This window comes from Nipponia nippon, unplaced genomic scaffold (genome assembly GCF_047370975.1).
Source record: "Nipponia nippon isolate SJK-2023a ecotype South Korea unplaced genomic scaffold, ASM4737097v1 scaffold_4, whole genome shotgun sequence".
Classification (NCBI taxonomy): domain Eukaryota; kingdom Metazoa; phylum Chordata; class Aves; order Pelecaniformes; family Threskiornithidae; genus Nipponia; species Nipponia nippon.
In genome coordinates this window covers 85529662-85557597 of record NW_028262358.1, presented here as the reverse complement: position 1 = coordinate 85557597, position 27936 = coordinate 85529662, and the positions used below count along the sequence as shown (strand labels likewise).

The 27936-nt window shown below is 40.6% G+C and overlaps 1 protein-coding gene across 6 annotated transcripts; it reads left to right on the top strand.

Annotated features, from left to right (window-relative positions):
- Positions 1-100: 100 nt before the first annotated feature.
- Positions 101-22188, top strand: CASP8AP2 (caspase 8 associated protein 2). Of its 6 annotated transcripts, none has more exons than XM_087776303.1 (10): positions 101-661; positions 2331-2406; positions 3534-3614; positions 5255-5355; positions 6543-6617; positions 7856-7971; positions 8817-11353; positions 14008-16969; positions 18787-18886; positions 20242-22188. In XM_087776303.1, exons 2-10 carry the CDS (start codon positions 2358-2360, stop codon positions 20296-20298), a joined length of 6078 nt encoding a protein of 2025 aa, XP_087632429.1. In that variant the 5' UTR covers positions 101-661; positions 2331-2357; the 3' UTR covers positions 20299-22188. The 6 variants fall into 6 exon arrangements, with proteins under 6 accessions (XP_087632429.1, XP_087632431.1, XP_087632427.1 ...); XM_087776305.1 differs by lacking the exon at positions 101-661 and adding an exon at positions 1065-1174 and having other exon boundaries at positions 6549-6617; XM_087776301.1 differs by lacking the exon at positions 101-661 and adding an exon at positions 1065-1174.
- Positions 22189-27936: the final 5748 nt, after the last annotated feature.

Genomic DNA, 27936 nt, shown 5'->3' with positions numbered 1-27936 from the left:
CCGTGACGGCGCCCGCCCCAAACTACAGCTCCCAGCACGCACCGCTCCGCGCGGCCGCCCAGTGCCTGCCGGGAGGTGTAGTCTCCCAGCGCCCGGCCGCTCCGCGGGGGATGGCGCCGCTGGGGAGCGGTACCAACCTCTCCCGCTTTCTGACGGCGCAGGGAGCTGGCGTGTGCGGGGCCTCCTTTGCTGCGCCCTCGTCCTGCCCTGTTCCCCGCTCCCCGCGGAGTTAGCGCTGCCACCGCTGCTACCGGACGTGCCTACAGCGGGCCCGGTCAAGGGCCGCAAGCCACGGTGCTTGCCCCGAAGGCTTTCACATCTAGGTCACGGTATCAGCCGCAGAGCCCGGGCCGAGGACGAGCGCGGGTGGTGACTAACCCAAACAGGTGGTTCAGGCTCGGGAGGAAGACGGCCGGCACTACGTTAGCATTTCCACGTCAGCCTGCCCAGCTCCCCTCGCCGGCCGCGGCCAGCTCACGAAGCCCGAGCGCGGATCTAAGGCGCTAACGATGCTTCCAGAGGGGTTTGACAGCGCGATCGCCGGGAGCAGGAGCCGGACTTAAACCTTCGGGCTCCCCGGGAGACCCGCCGGAGCCGCCTCACGCCCACCCAGCCGCGGCAGCAGCGGCGGGGCACGGCCCTCCGCTCCGACTCACGCCAGGTGAGCAAGCGCGTCCCTCCTGCGGCTGTGCCGTTCGACACGGCCCAGGCAGCCTCCTGCCGCCGCTGCTCTCCCCTCTCCCCCCGCCAGGAGGGCCGGGTGGCCCGGAGCACCGGGCTGCGTGACCAGGGCGGTCCCCTCTGGGCCGGAGCCCCCCGCCCCCGAGGCAGCGCCGCTTCCCGGCGCCGGGGCCTGGCGGCGGCCTGAGGGGGGCTGAAGCAGGGGCCGGGGGCGCGCGGCCGGGAAGGGGCGGGGCGATGGCGGGGGGGCGGGGCGATGGCGGGGGGGCGGGGCGCGGCCGCCTCGCGCTCCTGGCTTTGGCGCCAACTGCTTCAGGCTGAGGGGCGGGTTTTGCCGACGTCGCGGCCGGAGACGTGCCGTGCGTCTGCAGCCATTGGCTGCCGCGGCCGGGAGCTCCGCCCCCTCGGCGCCCGGCCTGCGGGACCAGTGGCGGTGGCGACCTGCGGACCGTCGCGGGCCGAGGGCGGCGGGCCGCGGCGCGGCGGCTGACCGGTGGGTGAGGGCCATGGGTCGCGGCGGCCTGCCGAGCGGGGCCCTCCTCCTCCCTCCCCTCCTGTCCCTTCCCCTCCTCCGCCGGCCCGGCGCGGGGCTTGGCGCCGCCTCGCCCCGCGCGGGTGCCGCTCCCCTCCTCCACCACCCCTGCGCGGATCCCGCCGCCCGGTTCGGCCCGGCCCGGCCCGGCCTTGCCCACCCCGGCCTCTCCCGGCGCCCTGCCGGCCCCTCCCCCCGGGCGCAGCCGGTCCGCCGTCGGTGGCGGGGTGCCAGCCGTGCGGCGGCAGCTGGGGTGCCGCTCCCGGGCCGCGATCGGCGGCTCTCCCGCCCTGACCCCCGAGAGGTCCTGGGCGTTTCCGCCGTGACAGGAACTGGGGCGGGCGGGAGCCCCTTCCCGCCCGTGCAGGGAGGGCGAGGCCTGGGGAGTGGGTAAGGGCCGCTGCCTCGGGACTGGCAGGCTGCTGCTCGGCACTGCTCAGCGCCCCTGCCTGCCCCGACACCCCAGCTTCTTCCTCTGCCTTTCTTTTCCAGCCAGCGGGTGCCTTGGTATTGCAGGCTGCTGCTCTCGCTTCAGAGGTGCTTGTGTATCAGTGCCACAAGCGTGTGTGCTTGTAAAGTCATTCTGCGATAGCTGTTGTGGCAGATACTGTATGTCCTGTGGCCCAGCATCACTGTATGCCTTGGCAGGCAAAAGGTTTCTCGCTTGCTACCACTCATTATTGGTTTGGCTGGTGGTGTCGGACAAGGAAAACTTGCTCTTAAATGGTCAGCGGAGAAGAAATCAGAATTATCGAATCAGATTCTTGTAGCTGGTTAAAATATACGTTCAGGTAACCTGTTCATAGAATGCAGTGCTTGTTTTCATACCAAAATTTCTTTATAGCATCTTTATTTGATACACACAAATAAAAGATACAGCTGAAGATCTTCAGAGCGCTTATTTACAGGACAGATAATTTCTTACTTTTCTTGATAGAGCTCTACATTTGTTATCTTGGTGTAAGAGTTTTCTCATTCTAGTGTTGGGCTTAGTTGAAGAGCAAGGGCCACAGGTAGCTCAGGTGTAATTGACTTATTTCAAGATGCTTCTGTTTTACGATGTTGTTCTGAAATTGTCGATTAACCTGTTGTCTTTCCTCTGATATTTTACTCATAGATGGGGAAGCCATAGGGAGTTTGTATCATGGCAACAGATGAGGATGGACTGGGACTGTTTGATATCCGCTATGGTGGTAAGATATGTTGGATTACTTTCTATTTTGCAGTGAAATAACACAAGCAGTCTTATGAAAATAAATAGGTCCAAAAATAACTTAGAAAACAAAATGCAAACAGCTTATGTTGGGACAAATACCAGTGAGCTTCAACTGTACTTAAATGGCTGTGGCACAGTATCATTGTAAGCCATATCCCATTAGTAAGTTTGATTTTTAAACTGTAACTGTGTACTTTGGATTTCTAGTATGTTTTGAGGGGATGCCTGGAACTGGTCTCTCCCCTGTGTTTTACGGTGTATAATTTAATGTTCGCTGTATCTTAATGAAGCGTGTATTTGGGCAGTTAGGAGGATTGTTCCTTTGTTTGATGTTTGTAAGAGCAAATGCACTGTCATCTGTTATAGTACCAGCAATCAAGGTACTCTAAGATTATTTCCAGCTCCGCAGTTGAGTGATCTGATGCATATTTGTGAGATTCCCAGCCTCGGAAGGACTGTGGATATTGATATTTTTCTTTATAGTAATAATAATTGTTGCAGAACTGGAGAGATTCACATAGAGGAGGTGAGAGTGGTAAGAGGAATTGGAAAAAGACATGAAGAGAGATTTGAGGATATTTAGAGTAAAATACTTTTACAGAACCAGTTAGTGTGTGAATAGATGGCACTACTAAAGCAAATTCTTTGAATTATGATACAGACTGTTACAATACTTTCTGTTTAGCGAGAAGTGTTTCTTTTAACAGTAGTGGTTTTATCATACTAATTCTTTTGTTTCTCAATTATGTAACTTTTTTATTCAGTGTATTCTAGAAAAGAGTTTCAAATTCAGATCAAGTTGACTCAGTTTATAATTTTAAATTTTATTTGTACTTAAAGCCGTATAATTTGCTCCATGCACAGTTCTTGTAGTATTTAGGAATTGATCTTACAAGACTGTCTTTGCTCCCCGGTGACTAAAGCTCTTTTCTCCACAGTAGCAGTAGCTTGCTGGGTAAAATTCCCCTGTCTTTTGCTAGTCTGTGCTACTACTTTTACTGCTCTCTACTGGTCTAGGACCTCAGCTACACTTACTTTATGGGAAAGTTAGAGGTTGGAGTTTACTAAATGTTTACTTTCCTTTTTTGTTTTTTTTTACTTAAGCTGAAGCTTCCCCCTTCAAGGAAGGTGATGAGAGCTCAGTGGATATTTATGATGGCTTGGACAACGGTTTGACAGTTCCTGGTAGGTTGATTGTACCTTGCTGCTTGGCTTGGAACATTATAGAGTCTCTGTGCTTCTTAGGCTGGTTTCAAGTAAAACAACAGTTAGCTTTAAGTTTACATTTAGCTGGTGTAACATATGCTTCAGTGAGCTGCTTGTTTAAATTCAAGACATATGTTACACTCTGTATAAATACAGCAGAGAATGCTTAAATCTATTAGCTGAATGATCATAACCATACTTTCTGTGTGTTTCAGTAGATCCTTTTAACCTTTTGTTACTTTCTCAACAATTTCACATGCTAATGTAAATTAATTTCCTCTTTTAACTTCTTTGAGAGTAAGAAAGAAATTGCCTCAGCACATGTTCCTTTTTAGCGGTCTTAGTGTACTGTTTAATGAAATGCTATTTCTAGTATTTAAACAAGTATTTCTCTACTGATCTTACTACTGTAAGGCCATTGAATTTTTATGGAAGGACTATACTATAACCTACAGACATAAAGCATCTGTACATCTTTTTCTCACTTTCCATTTTATACTTGTTACAGCATATAAGAGTATTCTCTAAGTCTGTATTTCACGTACTGAGGTGCATTGTTTAGTAAACGTAAAAGATGCAGGGAGGAATAACCCAATGCAAACATTTTATGTAGTCTAGTTCTGAGGGTTTTTTTTTAAATTTGAAAAGAGAATTGGTGAGATTTTTGCTCTGTACAGATAAGATGTTATTTGCATGTCATCTTGCATTGCGTTAATAATACTCTTTGCATTATGGTATTGTCCAAAGGATTGAAGTGCAGCTTTGATAGCTAACTTCATTTATTTGTCTGCAAGTTAATCGGTATCTCAGAGGCATCATAAGTCAGGTCCTGTAAGTAATGCGCATTTGGTCAACAGAGCACAGGTTGATTTGAGAAAAAGCACTGTTATCTGAATAGTTGGGGTGTTTGGGTGTTGAGTTTTTTGTTTTGTTTTGTTTTTCTTTCATTTCTTTGGAACTAAAGCTGGGGAGTTTACATTCGTGAGGGAATATAAAGCAGCAAAGAACATTTGTTCAACACAAGAGGCATGGTATTCACCCCCATACCAACTCTACAGTACCTCCATTTGATTCTGAACAACTGACACGTGTTTGTGAATGTGTAGGTCACTGGCATCTGAGTATTCTTTTTCTCAGTAATTTTTTTTCAATTGCAAATGTTTCCAAGGTGAAGTCTGGCCAAAAGCTGAATGAATTGTAGGATGCGCATATTTATTCTAGCTTTATACTATGTATTGGCTCTGGAATTGCAGAACCTCGGATCACTGCTAAGGTGTAGCACTTCTTGCTTTGTAAATTAGGTAGGTTTACTGTGAGTTAGCTCTCCTTTGACTTAAAACAACTTATTAGACAGTCAGAAAATGCACCCATCTTTGTTGTTAGGTGTCCTGTATATCTCTTAATTTTTCTAACACAATGTTTTCAGTTGAACTTTAATTTTCATCATTACCTTCTATGTCGATGTAAATTGGATCAAGTATTTCCAATAAAACTAACATAAATGTTGAAATTCAGGATAGGAATTTCTCTAGATAAGGTCATGTGTTTTCCTCAGTGACACAATGCAACCTGGTTAGAAAAATACCTTTTTCTTTCTGTAATTGATTTTCTTTCTACAGACAATTCTGCTCCAAATTCTACACCAGCTGGAAACAGCTTAAATTTATTTGATGAGATATTAATTGAAGAAGGGACTGCAAAGGAAGCATCCTACAACGAGGTGTGTACTAATGTGACAAAAATAATTCTGGTGTTTTGGAGGTTTTTTTCCAAATTTTCTTGTGTAAAGTGCAAAAAATGTTGTCAGTGTGCTCACATTATTGGAAAAAATAGGGAAACTGTTTTTAAGTAAGTAAAAACAAGAGTATGCTAATAAACTGTTACGTCGACAAGTTTATCAGAATAAGTGAACCTCTCACGCTGTGACGTGGTCTGTTCCCATTTAACGTCCTTTGAATGCAGTTCATGTATCAGCTACATTATGGGAAAATGTACCGTAATTTCCTTCTAGTTAAATATCTATTCAAACGCCTGATACAAAGCTAGTCTTGACATTTCTCCCAACAAATTTTACCAGACTAAAGCACACAGGTCATGGATTGATCTTATGTGTCATTAAATTTTGTCCTTGAGACTGAAGACAACCACGCAGTAGATAACCGCTTCTAGCAAATCAGTAGAACGCTTACTCACGTAGCATCACGTATCCTGGTCTATAAGACACATCTTAACTAACTTGAGCTTTGGAGTAAAGCGGACAGACATCCACAGATATAATGCACTACAGAAGAAGCAGGAGCAAAACCTCCAGGAGTCTACTAAGTGATGAAAATGTCACTTTGAAAGTTTGAAAGCAGTTGACTGTTGTATGACAACAGGGAAGTTGTCCATTCTTCTGTGAAAATTTTGTCGTCATCTACTTTTAAAGAAGGGCTCATGCCAAATGTATTTTATTTAATTTTGTGATCTCAACAGGAGATCACATCTCCTTTGCAGTCCAGGTTTGTTTGTAGTACCTTTTTGTTGTGGTTTTCCTTCTCTGTTTCATATTATGTAAAATCTGATGAACAAGTCCCCATCTGTAAGGCTCTGAGAACTCCTGCTCCTTGATAATTGTGTCTTTAATTTCACAATAATATGGCTTCCTGTTACTCTCTAGCCTATTAGTGTTGGGCAAGCACACATAGATTTCCTCTTATCTGAGTGTTTGTGATGTTTTAGAGACTTGTATACCTGTTGGAGCATATCGAAGCTTTTTGTTTTAATATGGCTTTAATATGTTGCTTTTGGGGAAAAACAGAGCTTTGTAATGTACACTACTGTGTTAACTAACTATAAATCTAGAGGAGTAACTTTTCTGTGTAATCAAGTCCATTTCTGTGCTGTGAATTCTTCTCTGTTTGACAGTTGCAGGCAGAATATGGAAAATGTCAGCAGCAAATTAAAGAGTTGATGAAGAAATTTAAGGAAATACAGGCACAGGTACTGTAGTTCAAAGGGCAACATTGTCAAGATTTCTGTAAAGCAAAAATATTGCTTTGAGAGAGAGTTAATTTTGTTCGCTTTCCAGAATTAAGCCATCGCGTGGATGGTGTGTGAAGCACTCCTGTAGGTGCTAGGAGCTTGTTCTGCCTAGGATAGTTGCTAGGATAGCCTACTGACAAAATCAATGGGTAAATTCACTTCTTTCACGATGTTGTGTGCAGTAAGACCTTAGTTGCTTAAAAGCTATTTTCTATCTATCTCCTTAATTAGAGAATAAGCATGTCAAATGAATAGTTATCAGAAAGGTATCCAGTTCTCTTGTTTTTTAAAAAAATAGGTCTTTAGTGCACTAGGGAGAGGGTTGCAAAGGTACCTGAGCTGTCATTAGAACTGGAAGAGGATGTCTGCGTTGCTTTGAGCATAGTGCCGTTTTGATAAGGCTGAACTGCTCTTCAACTTGAGCGAGTGTCCCCATGCTGTGCCGTTCTATATAGTTAGATTATCTTGAGCAATTCTGCAACATGCTGTACTGAGTATTACAGATAAGTCCCAAAGGTTCTACGCTTAGAAATGGTAAGCAGCTTCTGCCCTGTGATGCTTCTGTATTGTTTTCTGCAAAACTTGTCTGCCTTTCTGAGCAGGCTTTGCTGAGGACAATTATTAAGAGAAGGGGCTATCTCTAGGATTGACAGATAGGGTTCTAGAACATCATATCTAGAAATGTGAGAATGATAGAGCACCCAAAGTTTTGATACCTTGAAAGAAATAAAATTACCCTCTTTCTTTGAAAGCGCTTAAAAGCTACACCTCTTATTTGGCCTGGTGACCAGGAAAGCAATAAATTGAGTAAAAGAATGAAGCGAAGGGGTGGATTATAATTTGTTTAGCTCTATGGTCACTTGGTTTATGGCATATTTCAGTTTTAATAGATTGTATGCTTAAAACATCTTAAATAATTACCAGGAACACAAACAGGAGCATAAACATGAGTGATGTTTTAAAACAAGCAAACAAAAAAAAGAGCTCCTTTGGATCTCAGTAATTCTGACTTAATTCCGATTTCTCCAAAACAGTTCCTATATGTTCTACTGTCAGTTTGCATATGATGGGACTTTTTCTAATGGTTGTCTTGCACTGTTTTTCGTTACATATTTGGATACCCAAGCTAATTCTCGTTCTTTCTCTCTTCCCCCCCGCTCTCTCTTGCTCTCTTTTTTTGTATATATTTAAAATAGAATGTCATTCTACAGAACGAAAACCAAGCTCTCAAAAAGAATATTTCAGCACTTATCAAAACAGCAAGGGTGGAAATTAACCGTAAGGATGAAGAAATCAGTAATCTCCATCAAAGGTACAACTAGGCAGTTGAACTGAAAACATGCTTTTTGTCTGATCATGTTTATATACTTGTAAGAAACTTTTGGTGTATTTTAAGTAAAACCAATGAATAAAATCATTACTTAGTAAATAATTGTTTGTGTGGTTTAGTACTGGTCCAATCAGAGGAATTTTTTTTCTGGTGAGGTAACTTTGATGAGTTCTGTCAGTAATGAGTAAGAGTTCAGGCCATGCAGGCTATATGTGCCCTTTTTAATTTATTTTTTTTCTTTTTGTTTTGATGACCTTGCAGCAGTAGCATGTGGCCTTGATGAGGCTTGATTATTGTAATTTACTACTTCCTTTCTGTAGCTTGCAGCAAGTTCCAAACATGGTAGCTTATTTGCTTATTGGGTAGAGTAAGCACGGTCACATTATACCTATTCTTTTGGTTGCTAGTTTACGAAATAGTGAACTATTGAATTGCTCTTTTTTATTATTACTTTTTTTAAAAATCACTAATGCTGTAAAGAACAACTTTTTTTTTTTTTTTTTCCTGGGGGAAGGCTATCTTTATTGCTGGACAATGAAATACTAACTTGAATTACTGAAATTGTTAATTAGATCCAGTATGATATTTTTCCACAGATCTTGCTTCTTCTTTAGATGAATTTCATTTGGAAAATACGCATACAAATTATATTATTTTGTGTGTGCTAATGGAAATTATTTAACTTCTATTCTTATCCCACATTTTTTTCAACTTGAAGTTGAAAGAAAGCATAAAGAACTTTTAGAGATGGATTCATTGCAATTCAGCTTTAGTTATGTTTATATAAATTTCAAAACTAACATGACTTTTTTTCTTCTTATAAACAGGCTATCAGAATTTCCCAATCATCGAAGTAGCTTCACCAGAACATACCTTCCAGGATCAACTAATGGAAGGTGCTCTGAGATGTGTAAAACAAAAGATTCCAAATTCAGACCTTCTGATTTAGGTGACAGTATAAAGATGGAGCATAGAATGAAAAATGACTGTTCAAAGGATACATATCACAGTTACTCATCTCATAATACGGACAACGGGAAGTCTAGCTCTGAAAAAAGAAACACTCCATACTTACTGAGATACCCTCCTGAAGAGCTCTGCAATGATGGTACTCATATGTGTCTACCGAACTATGACCATAGTTCCAACAAGGATAACAGAAAGGAAAGAAAAGAAATGAAAAGTAATGAACAATATAGTAGGGGAAATGTCAACAAATACAAAAGAGAAGTGCATCAGAGCACCGGAAACAATGGTAACTGTAACAATGGTGACAGTGAAGAGGCGAATTCAGATCCTCAGCAAAAGCTGAAAACCCTTTCAGAGAAGGCTAGTAAAAATGAGTCACAACAAAAAAGTCAGAGTGTAAAACTCAAATGCAGTCCAAGTGTAGAAAGAAGAGTAGAAAGAAGTGTTTCTTCCTGGGAGAAACAAGCTACTGGTAAAGACAGATTTCAAACAAGAGGTGAATTGTATGCTGATGAGAGATCACAAAATTTACTAAAAAAAGACATTAAAACACATGATAAAGATGAAAAAAACACTGGTCAGAAAAATAAACTAAATGAAAAGCTACAAGAGCAACCGAGGAGGTCTGGTAGAGGGAGTAGTCCACACTCAAAGAATGAACATTCAAAGAGTCTTCATGAATCACGTAAATGTCGAGTGGAAGAGTCTAGAAAAGGAAGAGACATTGACTGCAAGAGAGACAGGGGAACAAATGATCATACTTCTCGAGAAGGAAGGACTTCACCTTCTAATTCTAACAGCAGAGAGCATAAATATGCACGCTTGAAGGAGAATATTAGTAGATATGAATGGGAAACAGCACATTCCAAATCGGAACGACACAGAACTGAAGAAAAAAGGAAAAGAGAAAGAGAGAATCAGGATGAAAATAGACATTTTAGAAATGAAAGGAAAGTTGCAAAAGAGGTTTCTCACCAATCTGGAAAAGAGTCCAAGAAAGGTACAGATGTTACAAAAAGTGAGAGAAACAAGTCCCGTAAACTAGAAGAAACATACAGATTAGCAGATAGCTTAAAAGACCATAAAATCTCCAAAACTAAAGATGATCACACTGGGACAAAAAGCAAAGACTTAAAACTTAGCTTTATGGAAAAGCTAAATTTAACTCTTTCTCCTGCTAAGAAACAATGTCTCTCTCCAACAGATGGACTTAAAACACCTTCCCAAAAGGCCACTGATGAGGGAAGTACAGAGCTCACGCTGCAGGCAGAACTATTAGATTCTGCCCACCCTGTTAACTGTGGTCCCACAGAGCAAGCTAATTCAACACTACAAGTTTTGGACAGCGCAGCTGAAAGCGATGTGGAACCAGCACTGCCTGTTTCTGTCAGTTCTGAAAACGAAGCCTTGAAAGTAGCAGCAGCAGATCCAGCACAGTCTGAAGCACTGCCAGCAGCGGCAACTGATGAGCTGAGCTCAGAAACCTTACCAGAAGCCGAAGTGGGTCAGGTACAGCCCCAGGCTTTGCCAGGAGCAGCAGAGGTACTGGTTCCTGATGAGAGGCAGGCTGAAACATTGTCAGCAGCAGCGGAGGCTTGTGATCAGGTTGAATTGGAAGCGTCAGCAGCAAAAGCAGCAATGACGGATCTGAATCACCCTGAACCTTTGCCCCTGGAGGTGGCAGAGAGTGTGGCAGAGTGTGGAAACTTGCCTGTGACAGTGGGTCTGATGCAGGATGATAATGTACCAGCACCAGAAGCGGCCGAATCTGAACCTGCCAGTGAAAGTATGGGAGCCCTTCCAGAGTCAGCAGCAGGGAAGAAAGAGGAAGGTAAAATGTGGCTAGCTGCTGACATAGAAAGCTCAGCAGACCAACGTGTCTCTCAAAACCCTGTCTTAGATGACTCAGCAGCCAAAAGTTCTGGTGACCTGGAGTCCTGTGATGTTGCAGATGGTATTAGCAAAACAACACCAGACCCTTTAATGGAAGTCGTGAAAGATGATGATCACTCGGCTGCAGAAAACGTTGAGCGTCCTGTTGAGGAAAAGGATATCTGCGAAACTAATATGAGTACATCTCAGTCACCTGACAGAACTATGTTAACTGATAAGGACGAACCATTAGTTGACCAGAATGCTTGTGATCTGGAGCCAGACCTAACTGAAATCAGTACTGCAGCATCTTCTCTTAGTGGCGAGATGTATCCTAGAACTAAAGAGAGAGAAACTAACCCAGTTCCTGTTGATGATGACAGCTCAATACTGAGCATTGATCTCAATCACTTGAGGTATATTCCAAAAGCAATCAGCCCACTGAACAGTCCAATGCGCCCTTTGGCTAAAGCACTTAAGATGGAAAGTCCCTGCAAAGGTCTTGTGAAGAGTTATAACAAAGGTATTTGTATATGTGTATTCTAATTTCTTTTTTACATAAAGGCTTAGAAGATCCATTTGTGGAAGGCAGAAATGACTTTAACTGCTTTGTCAAAAATATAAATTGTTTCTTCTTTAGCTATGTAAGCCATAGTGGTCCTTTTTGGTTATAGGGGAACTGTTCAACAGTGCAGTCAAGATTGTAGCTGATTGAACATTAGTGCTATAAAAATTGGAGTTTGTCACTGCTGACAGATAAGTGGTTGAAATAAAAGTTATGTACAAAACTTCTAAAAAAAAAATACATGCAGGTTTCTTAATTGTGGTTAGTTCCGAGTAGATCTCATTAGGTTTTTCTCTGAAATTGTGGAGGCAAACATTATTTAGGATCATATTCTTTCCAAGTATTTACTTGTGAGAAAGCTGGAGAGAGTACCTGAGACTTAATTTCTAGGAATGTCAGCTAAGAAGGCTGTGCTCTCCGTCTGAATTAATTTCAGTATGAATTTTTGTATACATTTTATAATTGTGAGTCAGTTGGTGGGGAAAAAAAGTAGAACAAATATAGTGTTAGGATTTATCATTAATGAAGTAAGAGCTGACTCCTAAATAAGATGTCAGGGAGATAAAATGCGGTGACAGCACTCATAGGAAGAGAAAATAGGTGACCCAAAGTTTAAATCTTTTACTTGTGTGAATTTAACTCTTCCTGTAATGTCCTGCTGTAACTAACAAAAAGTTTTCTTGGAAGTTTAGTTTTCTTACTAGAAGAGGAATGGTAGAGTGGCACTTAAATCCTTGTTCTTATGTTTGGGAGCATAATCCTTATGTATTTTTGCACATCTTAGTGTGGTTTACTCTGGAACTCTGTCTCTGGTGCTTGAGACGGCTACTCTCTTAAGTGTGAATTCCTTTAGCAGTTTATATTTCATTCCTACGGCAGTTTATATTCTTTGAAATATCTGGGGGACATGAGAGCTTTGGGATCAGAATAGATGAACATCAAATAAAAGTATTTTTCTAATTTTGGAGTGTTTCCCTGAGTTACTTCTTAGAGGAATCCATCCTGTCCAGAACTTGCTACTAAATTACAAAGCAGTGATTTTCAGCTCTGAAGTTAGACGCCTAGTTGTCTTTGTGATCTGAGTAATGATATGCATGTCAAGTGTTCTGCAGCTGTTAAATTGACAGGAGGCTATGGTTTCTCTTGGCCTTGAAATTCAGGACTCACCTTTCTACTGTTCTGCAGGACAGGGGTACATATATAGAATCATTTAGGTTGGAAAAGACCTTTAGGATCGAGTGCAACTGTAAACCTAACACTGCCAAGCCCACTTAATACTATAATTTGACCACTTCCATTTTATACTTTGGTTTGTCAAAATATTTAAGTGATTAATTTGAGAGGGTATTGATCCTTGTAAAACTGAAATGGAGGCAGTGATGGGATAGGTTTTTGCTCCTGTAGAATCTGTATAAAGTAAGTATTGTAAAATATTGCTTTAAAGTGTTAATCACAAGTTCATTTTTTATGGAGAGCAATTTAGATATGTTCTTTTATGACATTAAATGTTTGTTAGAGGTCATTAAGCAGTCTAATCTATGTGCGAGTGAACATAAGAGTGTTTTATTAACTGGAGTGCCCAGCAAGCCTAAAATTAACCACAAGCCTAAAATTAACTGCAAATCTCGTTAATCAATACATACGCACTTCAGTGGAATTTTTGTACAATGGAAATGAGCTTGCCTTTTCATCTTTTGTAACGTACGGCTTTGTAGCTGACTGTAATTGCTTATTTTTCCTAACAAAATAGCATTTAATCATTCTTTAAAATTCAAACCAAATATATATTTAATGATATCTCAAAAATATAAAACATTTAATAAATTTATTTGTGTGACAGAGTAAGGCATACTGCATTTGGCAGAACTTTAGCCTTTCCTCTCACATATCTCAGTCCCTATGCCTGTCATTCAGGAACCTGAACTGGAGGCTTTCTCCAAAATTTCTGAGAAGAAAAAGCTTTTTGTGCTGTGGTGCTTAGTTACAGTGCTGGTAATTTTAAACGTGTCAGAAGCTGAAGCAGGAGATAATCATGTGTACAATGCCTAGTACTCTTTTTGTTTAGTAAGTTTATTGAAAGACCTGATGATTTAAGTAGAACCTGTTTGTCAGCCCTGGAAAAGATAGTTGAATGCAAACATTAATAGGTCATTTGCACTGCTCATTTTGTTTTCATTGTGAAACTGCTAAAAAAAAAAAAACAAACATTATTGTATGTAAATGGTAGTCCATAACGATGTTAAGTTAAAATTCAGCTTGTGCAGTGTTCAGAAAACTTGTTAAAGTGAATGAAAAGAAGTTCAAAACTGACAGAAACTGCTAGATTTTTCTGTTTTCAATGGATATATTTGTGAGATAGATCACATGTTTTTGGTGAAATGTTGAGGTCTTATTTGCCCTTTGAAGCTCAGAAAAATCCCATTAAACTAGCAGCTGCTGAAGCAAACCACCCAAACTTGTTATAACTCAAACTTCCTGAGCTGTCGTTGGTGGTCTCAAACAAACAGTTCTGAACCGTCACTTTGCAGAAGAGAATCTTCCAGGTTTTTCTGAAAATGGCTGTTTATAATTGCGTTCTTTATGGTGATTAGCAAACTCTTTTCTTTTTCTAGATTTAGTTCCTGAAAGTACGGTTGTCGTCTGTCCCTCAAAGAATTTGTCAAAGGAGGTAAACAAAGAAAATCAAAAACCAGTTAGCATGTCTGATGAACACTTAGAGATGGAGTCACAGCTGAGTATCTCTTCAGATGAAATAGAAGAAGGAGAAATCATAAGTAGTGATGAAGATGAAGAAAAATCTAAACCAGAAAGATGCTCTGAAACGACAAAAAAGTCAAGACCCAAAGCTTCTCCTGAGCCACGAAATTTGACCAGCAGTCCGCAGAATCAAAAGAGCAAAACCGTGTGTTGCAATGAAGATAACGGAAAATTTGTTTCTGTGAAAGTAAGTACAAAGAAGAACAGAGAGAGGCATAAAAATCAGACTTTCAGATCTTCAAAGGATATGAAGAGAAATAAAACTGTGAGCATTACTTGTCTTGAAAAAATAGTTCACGTTATTGTTGAACCTTCAAATGTACAAGAAATCATGCAGATGCTACGAGCTATACGAAAGCAGATGAGGAAAAATTATATGAAGTTCAAGGTACACTTTCCAGCTCAGCATTTTCACAGAATTATAGAATCTAGTATCATAAATTTTACATCATTAATAAAATACTTGAACTTTTCCAAGATGTCTACATTAGGTGAGACATTAAAATTGAATATCTGTGATATTATAGAGTCCAAACTTAAGCAAGTTAAAAAGAATGCAATAGTGGACCGTCTTTTTGAACAACAGGTATCAGATATGAAAAAACAGTTATGGAAATTTGTAGATGAACAGCTTGATTACTTATTTGAAAAGATAAGGAGAATTATAATAAAACTATGTGATGTGGTAAATGTGGGAAATGACACTGAGGAAGGGAAGTTTGAAAGAGCAGGAAAGCAAAAACACAAAATCAGTCATAAAAACGATGTGCAAAGATCTAGAAAAAAGTCCCTGAAAGCCAGATCTCAAAAGCCTGAAGAATATATCCTTTCGAAGCAAATTGTGGATAATCAACGACCTAAGTGCCACCATGAGAAAAATAAAACAGATGCACCAAAAACTGCCTTTACAAAATGTCTTAACTCCATTGATAACACAAGGAATTCCCAAACCAAAGTGCACCTCTCTAAAGAGAATAATTTGCAAGGCACTCTCCCTCCATTGAACGGTGTAAAATATGAAAAGGAAGGATTCCAGCTATCCAGAGATGCTAACAAGTCTGATCTTAGTTATGAGCTGCTCACAGAACAACAAGCATCCAGTCTTACGTTTAATCTTGTAAGTGATGCTCAAATGGGTGAAATTTTCAAAAGCTTATTGCAAGGTTCTGATCTCTTGGAAAAAAATGGTGGCAATATCGACAGACATGAGTGGGAATTCAGGACACCAGAAAAACAGTTTTTAGACAGTCATAAATGCAGAGGTAATACGGCTGGACTGGTGCAAGAGATTGCTCCGAAGGAGGCTTGTGTGGAATCTCGACCAGTAGAGGATATTAACTGGCCTATTGTGTCACCTGTAAGAGCTTCCTCATTAACTTCAAGGCTTCAGATGTCTGTTGATCCCGACGTACTAGATGAAAGCTGTATGTTTGAGGTTCCTACAAATGCAGCTTCATGCAAAGAAGATGAAGGCAGTTTACAAAAGAATAAATCATTCGTTTCTTCTATCCTCCTGGAAGATTTGGCTGTTTCCTTAACTATTCCATCGCCTTTGAAATCAGATGCTCACCTCAGCTTCCTAAAACCTGAGAATAATTCTAGCTCAACTCCTGAGGGTGTTCTCAGCGCACATTACAGCGAAGATGCACTTCTTGAAGAGGAGGATGCCACTGAACAAGACATCCATTTGGCTTTAGAATCTGATAACTCAAGCAGTAAATCAAGTTGTTCTTCATCATGGACAAGTCGGCCTGTTGCTCCCGGTTTTCAGTGTCGCCCCAGCCTACCAATGCAAGCAGTAATCATGGAGAAATCCAATGATCATTTTATTGTAAAGATTAGGCGTGCGGTGCCGTCTACCTCAGCAGCATCTGATCAGATGGCTTTAGCGAAGGAAGCACGGGCATCCTCAACCAAGAATGAAAAAGAAGAAATGAGAAGTGGGGAAAAAGAAAGGGACAGTCAGAGTGCCACAGCAGCCACTGTGCAGGAAACTGTCAAACCAGATCTGGTTAAGATGGATCGCTTGTCTCATATCAGCACTGAACAAGAACAAAATCCTGCCTTACCTCAGCCTCTAAAGGAGCCGCATGATAATATTGGAAAGGAAGAAACTACTGGGTTGCTTGGACCCTGTAAGAAATCTTCAAACACAGAGAGCCATGGCACTGAAAGCCCACATGAAGTCTCTGAGCAATCTCAGACACACAAACTGAAAGTATCTGAAAAAGTAAATGAAATGGGTGTTAGATCTCAAGCTTCTTTTCCTGCTGAATGCAGGGTAGAGTCATACATAGACTTAACAGATGATATTGTTAGTGAAACTTCATGTCTTGCAGTGGAATCCACTGCAGGTAACAGGACTCAGGAAGCTTCTGCAGCTAACTCGGAAAACAGTGATAAAAAGGAAGAACTGGAAGAGTGCTCTGATGCATTTATAGACTTAACAGAAGAGCTTTCCAATGAGACGGTAGCAGGTGAATGTAATCTTGAAACAAAATCCACTTCGAGCACTAATGTAGGATGCCAGATAAGTATAGATGATAAGACTAGTAAAAAAAGGAAAAAGGAGTCTGTCAGAGAGAATTCCAACTCAAAAAGGCAACGAAAAGAAACTGAATCAACAGGTGAAGGGGGTGATGCAAGTGATGTGAAACCTGAAGAGGTAAATTCAGCACCCAAACAGTGTTCCAGTAAGAAGAATGAGTTGCAGCAGAACAAAGACTCTTCTCCTTTGTCTTCATCTGCATCATCACCAAGTCTGTATGCCAAAAACATAATTAAAAAGAAGGGAGAAGTAGTCATTTCCTGGACGAGGTAATTTCTGGTTTGATCTGTTTGATTGTTTTAGGGTTTTTTTTAAACTATGTGATATACTGAAAAGTGGGAAGAAAGGATATTTACTCAATGGCTGAAGTTATTCGGTAGCTCTACATCCTTCTGTAAAGAGTGGAGTGGGAGCCTCTTACTTATGCAGGATGGCTTTACAAGACTGATGCCTTCTCTTAGAGTACCACTGAAAGGTGCCAAAGTCTGTTTTATCCTTTTTCTATAACAGTTGTCCAGGGTAAAACAAATTTAAGAGATGAACTGATTTCATGTAATCCTGTTAGCAGCTTTTGGAAGAGAACAATTTTTAGTAATTTCCTAGGTAGGTTAAATCAGATTTGCCTTGAAGAAGATTGGCTTCCATACGTCGTAACTAATTCCATCACTTACCCAGATCTCCCAAAACAAGAGTACTCTTTGCTTTTGTTTTTAAAGCTTATATGCTAAGGTAACAAGACCTACTGTATTGTACTGTCTGTAATTTTTGTTTGTCCTGCCGTTTCCTTTCCTGTTCAAAATTTCCAGCCAGGCTTGGTAGGGGATGGAAGTTCTTGATGTTTTTAGAAAGCCTGGAAGCATTGGTGAGTGGGTAAAGGAGAGCAGCTAAAGATTCCCCCTGCTGAGAGAAGGCATGAGAGCAAACTGTTTTGGAGCCTACACTGCTCAATCTGTAGAAATGTACTAGTCAACCATTCAGCCATATATTCCAGTTAGTAGGATGTGAGTGACAAATGAGATGACTGTATGCGTCAAAGATACATGCAAAGTTATTGTGGTGTATTCTTATCCTTAAGAAACTATAGTTAGCAGGTTTTGCTGTTCTTGCTACAATTTAATACAATCAACACTTCATAAAGGGGCTCCTAAAATTTTCAGGACAGGCTTTTCTGAACTATAGTTCATATATAAAGTAAATTTCTAGGTAGCATTTTAAAAGAAAATCAACTCCTTCATGGAAAAAAGGCTGTGAAAGCTAATACAATTTTTAACATGCAAACCAGTGAGATAGGAAGAGATTATTACAGTTTTCCTTATGAATATGACTAGGTTCTCTGTGTCACAGTCTTTGTGCATCTTTGAACTATGCCTGAAAAAAAAGTTTATTGAAATAACTAGTCATTACATTTTTCTTTGAAATGGAAGAAATTAAATATAATTTATTGGAATATGGCATGTTTCAACCAAAGATGCATAGTAGCTACTGTATAATGACTGTGTCTGTATACATTTTACATACACCTAAATTCATTAATGAGACAAACAGCAAATCAGTGATATGCTTAAGAATAGACTCCTGGTCTGTTATTCTCATGTGAACAGTAGATATGCTCTGAGTCTGTTTGTTATATTAGGTCGCTTACAGAAGTCAGACACCTCTCTGTTTAATCTTTGAACGTCAGCAGGCCTTAGGTGAAAGCCTCTGCCTAGCCGTGCAAACTGAGGCAAGTCCACCTAGAACTTCTGGCCCCTGTTGAATTTACGAGTTCTTTTCAATTCAAGTTTAAATGTCTGCTTTAGAAGCTTAAAACTCTTTTTGATGACTTTGGCTTTGGGTTAATGCTATTGTAATAATCCTGCCCTTCCTAATAGAGTAGCATAATCTCCACGACCAGTTGTCTGTACTGACTCCGTTACTCTGTGCTGGTAGAGGGGAGAATCCTCCATAAGTTCATTGCTGCTGTTTAAACTCGTATTCCATAGGCTGGAAATACTCAGAATTTTATATATGCCTGTACATATTTTTTTGTTTGTATCATGTATACATATATGTGTATTAATATTTTACAAATGCATTTTTGCTATAGAAATGATGACCGAGAAATTCTACTGGAATGTCAGAGAAAAGGACCATCAAGCAAAACCTTTGTTTCCTTAGCCACTAGGCTGAACAAAAGCCCAAATCAGGTAGGTGTTGTCATTCTTATATTCGATAACAACTATGTTGCTACATTTATGATTGCAGTTGAACAAAAACCTTTGGAGATTTTCTGTTAATTTGGAGTTGTTTTTTCCTCATGTCTTTTGTTGGGGAGTTCTTGAAAAAAGAACCTTAGATTCTCCCAGTTGTTACTTTTTAAAAATATATATTATAGGGATATTATGATCTGGGGATTCTTCATTACCTGTTTGATTGGTACCTTGAAACTGCTGTGTCCAATAATAAGCCAGGGACAACAGGATTGTTTCTATTGTTGGATCAGCACTTAGATAAAGAAAGGTAATTTGGAGAGGCCCAAAGCCTTTGTACACATTTAATAAATTAGAAAAGGATTAAAATTAGAGCTGGAAAAAAGTACCAGGATTTTGCGGAAAGGACATTTTTCATGAAAATGTTTCCTTTTTTCTTTCACTTTCTAATTAAGAAACTTCAAAAGACACAGATGTCAAGTCGATGTAGAACATTTCCAGAGGCTTGTATATAACTTTGTACTTGTCTTGAATTGCTATCTTAATCTCTATCCTGCAAATCGAAAAAGGGAGAAACACCCATTTGAGTAAGTTAGGAAATCCTGTGTGCTCGGGATTTGGCTTTTAGGATGATGTGTTGTATGGTTACAGAGTCTTTGTGGGGTTTAGAAGCTGTAGGCTGGATGGCTGGATAAAACAGTGTTATCTGTGCATTTATGCCGCTCTTCCCAGTTAGCTATTTGGTGGGTGGTAGATACGCTATAGCAATATGTGTATAGCGATAAGAAATACTAACTTACAATGGAATGAGGTCGCTATGTAAGCTGTAGTTATGCTCAACAAAAAGATGTTTGACTGATCTACAGACCAGTTTTGTAAAATCCCTAGGAGGCAGATTACTCCATGATGAGCCATAAATACTTGAAGCAACAGTTGTGCAAGAGGGTAGAAATTAACCAACAAAGTGTGCTTTTTGTGGAGTACAAAATAAGCTTTTGTCCTTCCATTTGAATCTTAACAGTTATACCTGGCAAAATTCAAGTCTAATTGACTTGAAGCCTTCATTTTTTTCCTCCTTGTTGTGAGGAAACCTGTGTTTAAACCACTAGTTGGCTCTAGCTCTCTGTGATTAACCTGGAGGCTATTTCAGATGTCAAAGGTATGAGAAGACTTCCTACATCCAATTAACGTGTTAATGGTGCCCCTGCAGTTCTCCCCCTAAAATTTATTGGAAGCAAATAAAAAACAAAATAGTGGTCTTTTTAAAAAGCTTTATGCTGTCAGATCAGTCTGTCTTGGTAGGTATGGAAATCTGGGGCCTTAATGATGAGTCTTTTTTTGTCCTCCATTAGGTTTCAGAAAGATTCAAGCAGTTAATGAAGCTGTTCAAGAAATCCAAGTGCAAGTAAACTTACCACCAGGTTGCTTCATGGTTACAGGGTTTAGCTGTTACCAGCAACGATGGACTACAACCGCTGCATTCGTATGGTGGAATTAGTGGGAGGTACCCAAATCAGAATACTAAGTCTCGTAAATCTGATGCACTGTTAATTATTTACTTCCCTGTCCATGTTTCCTCTGAAGTGCTTTATCAGAATAACACAGAGGGAACTTTACAAACAAACTGGCTAGGAAAGAATGCGCACGTACAAATGGAGCAGTGTCATTTCAAGGGGGTGACATCTCCTGTTGGTTAAACGCGTTCTATAAGCAAAGACAAGGGCATGCAGTCAAGTGAAAATGGTGGCTCTTGCTTAACCTGTTGGAAGTACTGCATATGGTGATGTTGAACTATGATTTTAAGAAGTAAAAGTGCTTTGGAATCCAGTTGGTAGATAATACTGGAAAATGACAGGTACGTCATCTTGGTTACCTTGAAATGTATTTTTAAAAGTTAGGCCTTTTTTCTTTAAAATAAGGTAGGGCAATGATAGCAGTAATTCCAAAAGCTGCTTATCTATCTAGTAGTTGGATTCTGATGGTAAGGAATAGGTGGTTCTTGCTTCTTTGTCATAGGGGGTTTCAAGGAGAGAATCTGGCACCGAATGTGGGGTTTGTCTTCAACTTTAAGCACATTATCTAAGCTATTTCTTGATAACTCCAGTGTTCAACAGAGATGAATGAATTTATCTTTGAGGGCGCCGATCTATCATCATTGACAATGGAGAAAATCTAAGCCAATTGTCTAGTCTAGACCCCTAACTTTCCGATTTTTGAAGTCAAATAAAAGGAGTCCCAACCTCTGTGAGAGAGTGAAGCCAGTCATTAATGCAGTGACCAGTTTTTCAGTTTCTTTTAAATTGTGAAATGCTGTAATGAGTATCCATTTTATCCATTTACAAAGAACTATCTTGAAGTTAAAAACATTTTGCAGTTCTGATTCTATTTAAAAAGACTTAGTATTGAATTTTGAATAGTTGGGGTTTTTTTTCCCATGAAAAATATACTGGATTTTTTTTTCTTTTTTTTTTTTTTTTCCTTTGGAAAAGGCTAACATGTTTTTCTGCTCCGAATTACATCTGGGAAAGGTACTTAAGTTAGGTCTTCATCATCATCATGAACATTCTATTTTGTTAAAAAAATAAAGATTGACAAACTATTTTCTTTTTAAAATTAATTTAGAAACAGACCTTTACAGTTTTATAAAATGTGACTTTATACTTACTAACCAGGAGAAAAACTTTTCTGTAAAAACAAGCAGTTTCAAAAGCTTGTCAACTTGGCATGTTTTGACAGCAATTGTATCTATCTTTACAAATTGTTTAGTACATCAGAAATTCATTATGTTCTATTTTAAAGAACTCTTATAACTGCTTCCAGTTTTACTAGTACATACTAAAAGTGTGTGTGTATATATATGTATACACACACATCTTATGTATAGTGCTGCTTTTTCCCAGATTCCCAAGAATTTGTTTTTTGGGTTTTTTTTTCTTCCCGCTAAGAAGCATTCCCAGAAGTTGCACAGGTTTTTGTATTACGAATTCATTGACGTTTGACATTTTATTGAGGATCGGAATTGCTGTAATCTTTTTTCAGTCAGAACATCTGGTAAATTTACTTAGACTTCATTTAAATGAAGAGCCCCACCTAAGTGCATTGCCTTTCAATTTGGATTAAATTGGCTTTTTTTTTCAGAATCCAATGACTGCTTCTTCATTTTCAGCATAATGTTTTTTTGTTCTCTCCCCAACTAATGGGACAGACTTCTCTTTCTAATAAACCATCACATAATTTGTCAGTGAAGTTGCCACTGACACCTTTGGAATATTGTAAATGTGACCTGTGGAATGGATTGTCATGCTGCCAAAAAGCGGATCGTCCTCGTTCTAGGCAGTGCTCTGGAAACTGTTGCAAGGAATGACTTGAGTAGGTGATGATGTCAGTTCTGGCAGTCTTCCATCTTACATGCTTGCTTCTAAAACGTTTGCTTTTGATGATTAAGTGTCATCTTCCGTGCTACACCAGCGGCGCCTAGTGATATCAGTGGGGGATTGGTATACCTACCCGTGCTTGTTCTTACAAACATTTGTGACAATTGTTTACTTATTGGAGATTTAAATCTAACTGAATCTGGTCTCAGAATAGGCAGTGTGCAGAGTAGCATTCATCTTTCTGGAAAAATCAGACTCTACTAAGAGTATTCTATTAACCATATCCTTAGAGATCGAAACGTGCACGGTACTGAAGGCACTGAGGGAAGTAGCTTCTCTCCACTTAAGTGCTTCCTCTCTGTCTCGAAAAAGCAAGCAGTATTTTATTACAAAGTTGTTTATTCCTTGTCTGTGTTTATTTACTTTCTTATCTGTACAGGTGATGGGGGTCGGGGTTTGACTATTTTGGTTCTGACTTGGATTCCTTTTTTGTAAATTATGAAACTTTTTTTAATGTTCTGTCTATTGTAAGTACATGTACAGGTTCCTACATGGTCATGTAAAATATCCGATGTGTGTATATATATAAATATATGTATAAAAATAGAGAGATCTTTGTTTAGCCAAAGATGATTTTTTTAACTATATAAAACTCCAGGTTTATTTTGTATAAACTAAATAGTTTGCTTACTGTAAGAGTAATGCAAAAAATAAAACTGTAAAATCCACACACATATGTTCTTGTTGAACAAAGGTTGGCTTGGAGTGGTTTTGTACCATTGTTTGTAATTTATTTCTCCAACAAGAATTTTGATACATATATGCAAAATGTACTGTATGTAAATCTACAGTCTTATTTGTGAAACCTCAGGTAAATGAAACCATTTTCTAGAACTGTTGGCTGATGGCTTGACAACTACAAATGCCGTGAAGCAGCGTTAAAATTGACTTCTGTTAGTTTGTATAAACGAGTAGCTATGTTGATGTTCTCGCCAATAAACATGGAAGTAATCAGCTGCTGCTCTGATGCAATTACTGCTCCAAATGCATACTGCTTATTTCTTAGTGGACATGACTGGATGAGAAATTGGACAATTTCACGAACTACATAAAACCTTTAAACCACAATTAGAACCTACAGCTTTCTTTTTTCTAGAAATGTTGAGTTAGTATTGAGTGGAACATTACAAAGGAGAAAGGCCTTTTTGTATCCAAGGTTTTCATTGGAAGAGTATAGCCGGCAGCCCTTTGGGAGTCCACTTTGCTACTCCACTTTGCTATTGAGGAGTAGGTCTGCATCTATCCAACACACATATTTTTACAGGACTCAGTTTAAAAACTCTTAATGGACATGAGTATTGGAAAGTTTTCCAAAGTGGAAATTCAGAGAGCAGGGTTTATGGTCATAATAGTCAAATCCTAGAGCATCGGGTATTGAAGTTTGAGGGATTCTCTCTAAGGCACAGTCTGTTGCCAGCCACCTGTCCGCATATAATAGTGGACCGGGCTAAGCGCATTTCTCTTCGGTGTCAATCCAGCAGCCCATAGCTATTTACAGTAAGTCTTTCCTCAAATTGTCTTCACTCTAAAACCAGCTGCAGAATGATCTTTAGCAACTTATCTTCATGAAGGGAGGCAGCAGTGCTAAAGCATGCCAAGAAACAGGTTTAAGGATTTCTTAGAAAAATCTATGAAATCAATCAAGAGGTGTTTCAGGACCAAAATTGGCTTTGATATAAAGATGGATAAAGTTTCAGCGGTGGCTGGCACATCCTCTCCCATCAGAGTTTGAAAGTACCGTGCTGTGCCGCCAAAAGCAAACCCACCTGAGTCACAAGAGATAACACAGGGAATAAAATAAATAGAGAAATACTTTAACAGAAAGAAAGTTGCACAGTTCTTGTTAAATTAAAGAGGCTCGTGATTTGAATCTATGAACTGGAACGTAGTTGTCCATATTATTGAATTAATTAGTGTGGTCTTTGATAATTAGCTCAGCCCAAAACTGTGCTGCTATCCTTGACACAGTTTAGACAGCAGTGTGGAGCAGGGGCGGGTCTCGGTAGGCAGTTTGGATGTGGACATCCAAGGGCATAGCTGTGCCAGCGCTGATGTCCCTGGCCTGTTTTCTTTCGTATTGTAAAGGTAAGGTAGGCTTCATCTTCCTGTGAAACGTAACTTGCCCCAGAAGCAGCAAGTCTAGTACTGGTAATGTTCGTCTGTAGTAAAATGGGAAAATCTGCAAGTTCAAGTGAGGTGACTTTTTTAACAAACCAAGGGTTTTCTAACCAGTCAGGTTATGCTGTACATGGAGTGGTTTTGGCTAAAGGCGGGTAAAATTCCGCAGTCTCATCCTGGCGTTTCAGTTTGCCTGTACCTGAATTGCTTCAGCCGCAGCCTGTTGTCCAGCTCACTGTTCCACGTGCATTGGCTTCAGAGTTTTATGATGGGTTTGATGAGATGGCAGAAAGCATGTACTCTTTGAAGTGGTTTTAACACTGTAAATGTTAGCTGTTTTGAATGTCAGTAACATATTAGTACAAGAAAATGCTACTGTCTGTGGTACACACAGATTACAGTTACTTCCCACATATATCCTTTTCTGGTTTTCAAATCTGTGAATCCTTGACATGAGAATATCAAAAGCTGCAATACTATAAAAGGTGTATTTGGACCTAATATTTTGAGGTGTATTTTGAGAACTTATTTTGTAATAGCTGCCACTTACGATGTAGGTGCTGTCATGGGCAAGTCAGAGTAAACACCCCATACTGGATTTGGATACTGGGGTTTATTGAAGAACCAGCAAGATTAGAGCTTCTACCCTGCTTGGTTGTCTCCAACTCCTGCCCCAGCACTACGTTCCCTGGGTCTCCGCTTTCCAGCAGGGAGGTCGCTGCTGGTCTGGGAACGTCAGCCGTGAAGCTGTGCTGGTTCCCGCTGTGCCGCTGCTCACAGTTACCCCTCTCAGGCACCACTGGGGAAGGTCCCATCTCTCTGGTCACCAGGATATTCCCTGCCCCCCTCCACTGCCTGTTAGCATTCACACTGTAAGCTGATTTCACCTATGGCAGATGTTTATAGCAAGGAAGTGTCCTCAGCCACCACAGATTCTTGCTCATCTCCAAATGCAAAGGACTACACCGCACTCCTGGTTTTATTCCTGATTCCTCCCACCACCCCTATGCCCTGGCCCTGCTTCCCTTCCACATAAAATTAATTGGTCTGTTAACAAGCTTGCATGAGTAGTCCTTTAACAACACCAATTATTCTGCTACTAAACCAGAAACACAGCAAATTGTCCCTAAGCAGCCTACTGTCACCTCCCCTGCCCCCTGAGAAAACCAAAACCTTAATCCGGGGGACTCTGAGGGCAGAGTGAGGTAGGCAGCCTGTGGTTCTGGTGCTGTGACCTGCTGAAGGGGAGAAGGGATGGGACATAAATGTGCTGGGCCAAGAACAAGCTGCTTCTGCAATGAGTGACAAAGCGCGTTCTCCGATGGGATGAATAAATCAGAGGTGCTGCAGCTCTTGCCCAGTTCTCAAGTTTTCACAGCGAGCAGAGCTGATGAGGGAGCTCCTGAGGAACAGCCGGGAGCTGTGGAAGCCACCGGAGATGTCGGGTCAACACCACCTTCTGGTGAGGCAGCACAGGGCACCCAGGCCTGAGTCGAAGCTCCGAGACAACTGAAGCAGCAAGGTAAAGCCTTAGGGACTTTGTGACCGAATTTGGAAAGGAAAGGCATAAAATGCCAATGACAGGTACATGAAAGTACATGGGCTTGAGAGAGAGCGGTGAGAGCATATGGATGAGAAAGGCCTGTGGAGGTCTGGGTGGTTCGGATGAATATTAACACGTCTCTCAGGAGGAGAAAGTGTAGCGCTACTGCCCCTAAAGCGTTTGTAACGTATGCATAAAACATACATCCGCTGTGTTAGACTGAGGCTAGAGGAAAGATGTTGTAGCCACCTCTGCTGCAGGGCAGGGCTCCGAAGGCATGTTTAAACAGGACTCTCAGGGAGACGAGTACAGCTTGTGCAAGAGAGAAGGATGCACTGGTACATAAATATGAGATAATCCCAAAGAAGAGGTGGGACTAGTGTCTTTTGAGAACTTGCCACTGGTTAGTGGGAATACCTTTAGGGAGAAGAGGCTGAAGTGGAAATCAGTCACACACCTTGTAGGATGGACGAAAAGGGACAGAAGGTCTGGAGCAAGAGTGAAAAAAAAAAGGGTATTTGGGATTTCCATAAAATTTAGGCCTGGGCAGGACTAGGCAGCAGAAGCTCTTAGTATCAGAACCTCAGCTCTGGTGGCCCTGATTTCTCGCAAAATCACGTTTTGGCAACTCACCTTCCTTTTTTTTAGACCTTGTCTCTCAGAGATACCAATTCTGAACGGGCTTAGGGGTGGCTCTTTAACCCAGCTGAAGGATTACCGTGCCGAAAGCCTGTGTTTCTAACTGAAGACTTGAGTCTCGGTTCCCGTGGCCTCCATTTTCAAAGACTCAGTCTAACGCATCCTAAATTAACTCACCAGGCAACAGAGTATGAAATCGGACATGACCGATCGATCCTCGGGCATTGATTCAAAGCGAAACTAATGGAATGTAAAGAAAATGTAAGAATCTATCGTACTGTAAAGGGTGCCTATTTAGCCATTTTACAAAATAAAATTTCATTTGGGAGCTGGGTGGAGGCGTAATGTTTGAAGAACCGACTAAAACAAGGCATAGGGACGTTGCAAACTATGGCCGTACAGATCGAGCCTTGAGGGAATGGCTTTGGTAGATGCCACTGACTAAAATAATTGCATGATAATTTTGGCTAGAGGCCCCATCCTATCATCTGATGATTTTTAAACCGTGCACGGGTAGTTTAGACTGAGTGATCTTGGCATCCAGCTACAAAGAACCGAGAAGTCTGCTCAGCGTACCACGTCTATGCTTTGGCTCTTGGGGGAAAAAAAAAAAAAAGATGTCCTAGCACTGTCGAAGGAAGGTCTCTGAGCTATAGCAATCAGCAGCGCTGCGTGCTCCCTCTGAAATGCTCTAAGACAGACTAATCCAGGGCTTTCTCCTAAGGTAAGCGGCAGAAAAATAATTCTTCCTCGGGCAGTATGGAGCAGGCAGGTCTCTGTCAGGCTCGAAGCAATGTGAATTAAACCCAGGAGTATTTGCATCTTAGCATTTAACTTTTTCTGATAAGAAATTTAAGATTTCACTCTGCTTTTTCAAATCACGGCTGATGAAAACCTGGCATAAATTTAATATAGAAGTGATTTGAACACTGGCAAATGATCAAATGCACTTTAAAATAAAGAAGTAACAAAAACAAGAAATAAAGAAACTTCCTCCCAGAGAAATGGTGGATTTCCACCTGGTTCTAGCTGATTACATGCATGAATTTTTATTCTTTGAAATAAGCATATAAAACTATTTGGACAGACACAAAGGTAGTCAGATGGTATAATGAGAAATGTCTTGGGTAGGTACTATCTATACTAATAATGGTATATTTCTAGTCTACTAAGCGAGTACACTGGAATACTAGAATTTCTAGTCTACTAGTAGACTGGAAATAATATCATTGATATTTGGGATTACTCTTTTACGGTAAACTGGATTTACTCTGTTACACAGAACTCAAATAAGACCAGGGAAGGGAAAGATG

What these genes read in the sequence shown, in the direction of transcription:
- CASP8AP2 (XM_087776303.1), top strand. Translation starts at nt 2,358, where the DNA reads ATGGCAACAGATGAGGATGGACTGGGACTGTTTGATATCCGCTATGGT. An exon ending in GTAGTCATTTCCTGGACGAG is followed by an intron (nt 16,970 to 18,786) that starts GTAATTTCTGGT and finishes TTTTTGCTATAG; the next exon opens with AAATGATGACCGAGAAATTC. An exon ending in TGAACAAAAGCCCAAATCAG is followed by an intron (nt 18,887 to 20,241) that starts GTAGGTGTTGTC and finishes GTCCTCCATTAG; the next exon opens with GTTTCAGAAAGATTCAAGCA.